The sequence below is a fragment of the Quercus lobata genome, unplaced genomic scaffold, assembly GCF_001633185.2.
Source record: "Quercus lobata isolate SW786 unplaced genomic scaffold, ValleyOak3.0 Primary Assembly Scq3eQI_73, whole genome shotgun sequence".
NCBI lineage: Eukaryota > Viridiplantae > Streptophyta > Magnoliopsida > Fagales > Fagaceae > Quercus > Quercus lobata.
The window spans coordinates 1,185,552-1,194,613 of NW_022154703.1; the positions used below are offsets into that span (position 1 = coordinate 1,185,552).

A 9,062-nucleotide genomic window follows, 5' to 3' on the forward strand; every position below is an offset into this window, starting at 1 on the left:
GGCTTCAAAATTAAATAATGGTTTTGCATCAGAAGATGGGTATATGTGATCTTGAAATTTCAGAGTTTTGTATGCCTGGAGGAGTACCAGAATGTCATCAATTGTCTGTAGCATTCCTACCGGTGCATGCTCTGCAATTATGAGGCCCCTGCCTCCTAATTTCCTGCATTAAACTAGGTTTATATATACATTCAGACTGTGTCTCTCAATCATTTCCATCTGAGTTTTTTAATGACAATTTCTTCTTAAATTTTTACATATTAATCACTCACAAAACTTGGGTTATTAAAGAATACTTGCATATAGAGTGCGGCAGATCAGTGTCAGTGCCACAGCAAACTGCATTACCTCAAAATTGATAGAAGCCCTTTTCTGAGTTCTATTTCCTATAATTATGTAAACCCAAGAGATTATGAGATAATTCTAATTTCAATTCAAGGTACAGGCAAAATAAGATGCAATAATGTACATTAGATCAGTATCTATGAACATAAATAGACAAGTTGGTTTGATTAAAGCCTCAGTCCTAAATGTTGACAACAATTTTAGAGGTACAAGAGACTTTACAAGATGAGTTAACTAGAACCCACAAAAGGCTTCTCATTAATGGACATGAACTAAAAGGTGAGATTCAAAATGCTATCAAACATTAGAGACTAAATTCAAATTTTGAATTCTTAGAGACTAAAATCAAACTTAGAGTCTGATTTACCTTTTAAAACCCAAAAAATATATATAAATCCTAATAGAGTGGCAGCTCTCTATGCGGATTCAATGGCACCAAACTCATTGAGTAGGGTAGCACCACTGGACAAAACATAATATGTGGACCCAACTTAGAAAGTGAACAAGCTTGCTTCACACTGCATGTCTCAATTTCATAAAGATACAACTTGGTAGACACCCTAAGTAACAACAATCCGTCTTTAATCCCCAATGGAACCATCCATGGCTCCATATGATAAGTCACTGCTTCCGTCACTCTTTGATGCAGATTGTAAAACCGCGGATGCTCTTCTTCAATTTCCTGCAGAGATTTTGAGTGTTTGAGAGTCCATTTGGATTCAAAAAAATCTTCAAGGAACCATATGTGAAGTCCTTTTTCAGAGACCATTGCATAATGCATTCGCCCTTCAGAATCTCCAATGCATGCCTGAGGGATGGTCTCAAATTCCATCGCGGGGATCGGTACTGAAATTAACCAAGATAGCTCCTTCTCTACATCATATGTGAGCACTTTATCTCCATCAGTTCGCCAATGTAAAATCCCTCCAACATAGACACTGTTGTTCTGGACTAAATTGTTATTGCAGTGGCAGATCTCATTTGATTTTGTCCATGCCCCAGTTTCGAATGAATATACTTCAAAAGTATAGCAGAAGTCCTCCTCCTCAGTCTCCAACTGCCTGACTCTAACCAGTTTGAATTTAGTAGAAATGTCTATGGGATCCCGAGTTGGGTCAAACGCCAATCCTATGGTGCTAAGATTGTCAAGTGCAGCAGTTGATTGTAATTTAATCCACTCCTTTTTTGAGGGATTGCACACATAGACAGCAGGGTCTTGAGCTTGATCAGGAAAGCAACTCCGGCAACATACAATCCCATTGCATGATGCTAACATCACTACATCCTCAGGAAGGAAATCAAACCCCTTTTGCTGCACTTTTTCATCACTGTCACCTTCACCTTCTGATTCAACAACAGGAATGTAGCTAACTGTTCTGATGTCTTCATTGCACCACTGATACTTCCCTTGGAATATGAATCCCGATACGGTAGGCTTTTGCTTTTGTAATTGACTCTGGATGAAGGACCGGTCGGATATAAGCTTGTACCAACCTTTAGAAACGCACTTAAATCGAAGAAGAGTCTTTGAAGGCAAACGACATAGGATATTAGAGGGAATATCACTGTTCAAGAATTCAAGATTCTCCATTTCCTGAAATGAAATTCACATAACTTTGGGGAACAATTACTACAAGATATACAGACAAGACAAAAGTAGTGAGATCCATTGTAGCTACAATACAAACTAAGAATGATAAGCAACAGAGACATTAGCAATCTATTAGTCTATGCAACTTAATATTGAAACCACAGGAACATATTCAAACACTACTGTTACATTAGTAAGTGTATCATCATCTATACTAAAAGAACCAAAACCACTAGTATAAAAAGGTAATCCTGTGTTGCCCATAAAATTTTTAATAATAAAAAATAAAAAAAGAAAGGGTTTTTTAGCGAGGCTTTTGAAGCTGACTGAAAATCCAGAGGCAAATATAAGAACAATGAAGGTCCAGAAGTCCATGGAATTTAATATTGAAACCACGGGAAAATATTCAAACACTACTGTTACATTAGCAAGTGGGTCAGCTATATACTATAAGGGCCAAACCACTAGTATAAAAAATTAAAAAATGCATATCCTATGTTGCCATAAAATTTTTAATATTAAAAGCAAGGTTTTTAGTGAGGCTTTTGAAGCTGACTAAAAATCCAAAGGCTGCTACCGTTAGTTTTCAATGCAATTCATTAAACTAAAAAACCATTGAAAAAGAAGGAAAGAATAGAGCAAATAGTGATCTTTTTCTGTTTTCCCTTATTCATTTCCTCATAAACATTAAGTAGTACCTTATACTCTGTACAACTTTTTCAAGAATATAAATAAAGAAGATATTAGGAAGACAAAAAGAAAAAAAATGCATGCTTGAACATGAATATAATGAGCATGAGCAATGAATGCGAACGGTTTAATTGTTCTTATGACAAAATTCTTACCCCAAATGCAAGAAGAAATTAAGAAGAACAAAAGAGAAAAAAAGAAATGCAAGAATGAATATGAAATGTTTGATTGTTGTTATGTAAAAAAAACTCTTACCTCAAAAGCAGAGTCACCTCTCAATTTCTGTGTGGTGGACTCAGACTCTCAGACTGTGACAAATAACAAACTAGTGAAAATGGAAAGAAGATGAGGCAGAGGCAGTTTGTGCGTTTGTTATTGTTAGTATTAGCATTTACTGTTGGCATTTGGCACTGTCCACTTTGCACGCATTGTTACTGTTCCGTAGCGCAGAGCAAGGAACGTAGCAAATGTTGCACTGGCACTCTCTCTTGACCGCTTTATTCTCCGTACAATCTGTTGTCATTTTGCAACTTCTGCTTTTTGTATACACTATACGTGCCACTACATCCAATCCATCTCATTTTAATGACCCTACCCGCCTATTTCTCCTCGTATGTTTTTTTTTTTGTCAAAATAAAGGCAATTTTATTGCCACCTGGAATATTAATGTTTTGGTCCATATGAATGAATACAAGGATTTGTTTCACATGTACCACGCTTGCTTATAAATTAAAAACGAGTATCAAACAAATACTTTGTATACATTTTTAATGTGACTTGTTATTTTTTCAAAGGGCTGATGATTACACATCAGTGCGTGGCATGTGCACGCGCCACGTCGGTTGAAATTGTGTATTCAAAACACAATTTCATTTAAATCAAAACACAATTTTTAATTAAATTGTGAAATCGTATTTTTAAGACGCAATTTCAAAATTATAAAAAGAACCCTTAAACTAAAAAATGTGTACAATAAGATGTGTGCAACAGACATTAATAAAATTTCTTTTACTAATGCCAAAAATCATAAAAAAAAAGAATTCTTAAACTAAATAATTCTATTTATATCAATATCTTTATATAATGTATAGACAAAAAATAGTTAGGAGAGAGTGATCAATGTGGCTTCCCTATTTATATTAATATAGTTGATCAATTAATATCATCTTCAAATCTATATAATATCTAAAAGTTAAAGAGTAGTATTTATTGTTTCTATGCTCCCGTTAAGCCACATCAATATAGTATTTCAATCTAACTGGTCCACTTCAGGCTATTTCAATCCATCCTAGTCTACTCAATCCACTTCAGTCCATTCGATCTAGTCTTATCCTATCAAATTCATTCCATTTGGCCTAATCAATCCTGTTAGAAATACAGAATGATTGTATTGTATTTCATAAATCAAAGAATATACATCAGTGCCTTTATATAGGAGGCATATGTGTGCGGTACAAGTAAAGTGTAGTACAAGTACAAGTGTGCTATACAAGTAACCTAACTGGGCCTAAAGTCCATAACATAATATACGTTAACAGCTCCCCTCAAACTCAAGGTGGATGTGAGACCAACTTGAGGTTGTCAACCAAATCACGAGTGCGTCTCTTAGGAAGTGACTTGGTGAAGATATCTGCAAGTTGATCTTTGGAGGAGACGGAGAAAAGCTTAAGAGCACTATGGACAAGATAATAACGGATAAAATGACAATCAATCTCGATGTGTTTAGTCCGTTCATGAAAGACATCATTGTGAGCAATATGAATGGCACTCTGGTTGTCACAATAAAGGGGAGTAGCAGAGGAGGTGGACACACCCAAATCCTTAAGAAGCCATCGTAGCCAAAGGAGCTCAGATGTGGTATCAGTAAGGGCACGATATTCTGCTTCAGTACTAGAGTAGGCTACAAAAGTTTGTTTCTTACTTCGCCAAGAAATCAAAGAAGAACCAAGGAGAAAGCAATAACCTGTAGTGGACCTGCGATCAGTAGGATCTTCTGCCCAATCAGCATCAGAGAATGCACGGAGTACAAGAGGAGACTGAGCTGAGTAGAAAAGGCCATGAAAAAGGGTACCCTTCAGGTATCGAAGAATGCGCATAACAGCAGTATAGTGAGTTGATCGTGGAGCAGACAAATACTGGCTCACCTGATGAACAGCATAGGAGATGTCTGGATGAGTAACTGTGAGATAAACTAGGCTGCCAACCAATCGTCTGTAAAGAGAAGGATTAGACAATGGTTTCCCCCCCGAGGGTGTCAGATGCGCATTAAGTTCAACTGGAGTGTCAACAGTCTTGCTGTTAGTGAGTCCAGCTCAAGACAACAAGTCAGAAGCATACTTGGCTTGAGTAATATAAAGACCATCTGTGGAATGAGTAATTTCAAGACCCAAGAAATAGCTGAGATGTCCAAGATCTTTCATCTCAAACTGCTGACTGAGAAAATCCTTGAGTTCTTGAATGCCACTGAGGTCATCACCAGTTATGATCATATCATCCACATATAGAAGAAGCAAAATAGTGTCTTTATCAGTACGACGAAGAAATAATACAGAATCATACGGACTGGCAGTATAACCCAAGCGAAAGATAGTGGAGCTGAACTTGGCAAACCAAGCTCGTGGGGCTTGTTTAAGATCATAAAGTGCACGTCAAAGATGAAAAACCTTGTTTGATTCAACAGAGAGACCAGGAGGAGGTTGCATATAGACTTCTTCACTCAAATCCCCATTAAGGAAAGCATTTTTAACATCCATCTGAAAAAGATCCCATTTACTAGCAGCAGCAACAGCTAAGAGAGCACGAATAGATGAGATACGAGCAACTGGAACAAAAGTCTCTTCATAATTAATCTCATACTCCTATGTAAAACCTTTGGCAACAAGACGAGCCTTGTAGCGCTCAATGGATCCATCAGAGCGAGTCTTGATCTTATAGATCCACTTACAATCAACCACAGACTGTCCAGGAGGGAGAGTAACCAGATCCCAAGTATGGTTTTTGGTTAATGCATCAAGTTCCTCTTTCATTGCAATCTGCCATAAAGGGCCAGTAGAGGCCTCACGATAGGTTTGAGGCTCGTGAAGTGTAGCAAGGGCAGTGTAACAATGATAGTCAAGTAAATGTGGAGGAATGGATCTTACCCGGGTTGAGTGGCGAGGTGGAATGTCTTGTGGAGGATCTTCAGGCAAAGCAGGAGTAGGGGACCCAGGCTTAAGGTGGGGTAGCTCGTCATCAACCTGTTCATCTTCAACCTGTCTAGGAGAAGCATCAAAAATATCTGGAGAGAAGTTCAAAGGAGGATCAAAAGTATTTGTAGAAGGAACAAGAGACTCATCTGGAAAGATTTCTAAAACAGAGGAGTTAGTCAAGGAAGAACGAAAGTGAGAGAGTTCAACAAACAATCGGTGTTCCCAAAAGACAACATTATGAGAAACATGAAGACGATGAGAGATAGGATCATAACACCTATACCCCTTTTGAGTTTCGCCATAACCAAGGAAACAACAAAGTCTAAATCGAGGCTCAAGTTTGTTGTGCTCATGAGGCTGAAGAAGAACGAAACAAGCAGATCCAAATGAGCGTAGGTGATGATAGTCAGGGGGTGACCCAAAGAGACACTCATACGGAGTCTGATTATAGATGACAGCACTTGGAATGCGATTAATTGCATGAACAGCATGAAGAGCAGCTTCACCCCAAAATGGGACAGAAACTTTGGCAGAAAAAAGAAGAGCACGAACAGTGTCAAGAATATGACGAAGTTTTCTTTCGGCTCGACCATTTTGCTAAGAGGTACCTGGACAAGTTAGATGATGTACAGTGCCATAGGAACGTAACAGAGCTTGAAACGCATATTGAGCATATTCAAGAGCATTATCAAATCGAAAAGTTTTGATACGTTTGGAGAATTGTGTTTCAACCATTTTTGCAAAATTGCTGTATATTGGTAAAATTTCAGAACGAGATTTCATAGGAAAGATCCAACTATAACGAGAATAATCATCATAAAAACAACAAAATTTCGAGATCCACCAATACTAGCAACAGGAGAAGGTCCCCAAACATCAGAATGAATTAACTCAAAAACACTATTAGAAATGGATTCACTATTATTAAAAGGCAAAGCTGGCTGTTTTCCTAACTGACATGAAGTACAATCAAAATTGTCTTTGGACACAGAACCCAACAGACCCCTAGACGCTAACTGTTGTACCCAAGAAGATGGTGCATGACCAAGACGAGAATGCCAAAGTACAAGAGAAGGTAAGGAAGAAACTGCAGCAGCTGCAGCAGCAACAGAAACAGGAGTAGCAGGTGGAAGATGAAGATTGTCCACGGGAAACATACGCCCAACTCTAGCACCGGTCCCAAGCTCCTGCCCCGTCCTCGGATTCTGCACAATACACCCAGAATAGTCAAAAATAAGGCGATAACCTAGTTCAGCTAATTGTCCCACAGAGCACAAATTATAGGATAGGTCAGGTACATGGAAAACTCCAGGAACAGAAAGGTTAGAAGTTGAAACAAAACCTAGACTATTCCCATGCATGGTGGAACCATCAGCTATATGAATATTTAGAGGATGTGGTGCAGGGTCAAGTTTGGAGAATAAGGACGAGTGAGGTGTCATGTGATTGCAGAAAGCAGAATCAAAAAGCCAAGTTTGAGACTTACCGGGTAGAACAGATAGGGCAGTGGAAAGAGATGCATTACCAGCCATACGAACAGCCTGAGCTATGATCTCCTGTAGTTCAGTGGGGGAGAGGTTGATAGTGGATCCAGAAGACTGGGACTCAGTTGAGGTGGAAGCCATTGGCGGAGTAGGCTCAATATTAGCAACAGCAGCAGTAGATTTGTTGCGACAGTAACAAGTCTCAATGGTGTGGCCAGAACACTTGCAATAGTTGCAGACCTTTTTGTTGGTCTGCTTGCGACGATTGTTAGAGCCAGAGGAATCACCTGATTGCTGAGGTTGCTCTATAAGTGGAGTAGATGGAGTAATAGCCAAAACATTGAGCTTATTCTGGGCTTGAAGGGTTGTAAGACAAGCTTCTTCTCTAACTAACTCATTCATAGCAGTATTAAGAAAGGGAGCAGGACTGCGATTTAGAAGCTGACCTCGAATGGGCTCAAAGTTCTTGTGAAGTGACATCAAGAATTCATAGAGGCGAAATTCATTTCTGATGGAAGCATATTGTTGAGCATCCTTTGAGCATGCCCAAGTTGGATCAGAAAGGTCAATTTGGTTCCAAATGAAGCGAAACTGATCATAATAGTCATTGATGGATTGCCCTGGTTCTTGCCTGAGTTGATGCAATTCAACCACTAACTGATATTTCATGGATCCATGAGTAGTGGAGTACCTTTTGGCCAACATATCCCATGCAGATTTTGCATCATCAAAGCTGCCCAACAGATTGAAAATAGAGGGAATGGAAGTGTTCCAAATCCATGTGAGGATCATGTGGTTATGACTATCCCATTCAATCATGCGACCAAGAAAGGCAGCATCTTCTTCACTTGCTCCCTTGACAGGAATAGTGATTGCACAAGTACAATAATGCCAGAGCATGCGACCCTTAAGAAAACTGCGCATAGCTTGAGACTAAGATAAGTAATTTTTATTCCCCTCCAATATAGTATTGATGGGGCGAGGAACAAAAATATCCTTTTTATCCATTTAGAGACACAATATGCAAAAACAGACAGCAAAAATGAAATTACGCGAAAAACTGGGTAAGGAGAACCTGGACTGAAAAAGTCAACCCCCGAAAAAAGTCAACGGTCAACCTGAAAAATCAACAGTCAAATCCAGAGTCTGAAGATGACGTCAGCGAGACTGTTGAGGCGCGTGAAGGAGCGTGACGGCACGTGGGGGCGCGTGAAAAGAAGTTGCGACGCGTGGGAGCGCGTGTAGGGCGTGGGAGTGCGAGTGGCGCGTGATCGGCGGAATAGCAACTTTGAACGGCGCATGGAGGCGCGTGCAGTCTCCGATGGCGACGAGGCTTCCACGAGTGTGTAGATCGGCGCAGGACGATCTCAGTGGTACCTTCAAAAACGTAATCGGAGCAATATTTGCAACGGTGATGCAAAGAGCAGTGGTCTGTGCAGTGTGAAACTCCTTAACGACGGCGGCTGCAGGTTCGGAACCCAAGGACAACGGCTGGATGACGTCGGAGGTTCAACGGCGAGAGGCTGCGGCGGCAGTTGTGATGGCAGAAGCGTTGTTAAAAAGGAAGTCACACTAATGAAGACAAGACTGCTAAGAAAAGGTCAGAGCAGTGGCTCTGATACCATGTTAGAAATACAGAATGATTGTATTGTATTTCATAAATCAAAGAATATATATCAGTGTCTTTATATAGGAGGCATATGTGTGCGGTACAAGTAAAGTGTAGTACAAGTACAAGTATGCTATACAAATAACCTAACTGAG

The 9,062-nt window shown here is 39.5% G+C and overlaps 1 protein-coding gene across 1 annotated transcript; it reads right to left on the bottom strand.

Moving 5' to 3' along the window:
* Nucleotides 1-742: 742 nt before the first annotated feature.
* Nucleotides 743-3,093, bottom strand: LOC115972776 (F-box protein At5g49610-like). Its single transcript, XM_031093029.1, has 2 exons — nt 2,882-3,093; nt 743-1,939 (listed from the first exon to the last, which is right to left on the bottom strand). The coding sequence occupies exon 2, from the start codon at nt 1,934-1,936 to the stop codon at nt 743-745; it is 1,194 nt and encodes a 397-aa protein (XP_030948889.1). The 5' UTR covers nt 1,937-1,939; nt 2,882-3,093.
* Nucleotides 3,094-9,062: the final 5,969 nt, after the last annotated feature.

Bases quoted from the DNA above. Each gene is read 5' to 3' on its own strand.
- LOC115972776 (XM_031093029.1), bottom strand. From the start codon at position 1,936: ATGGAGAATCTTGAATTCTTGAACAGTGATATTCCCTCTAATATCCTA.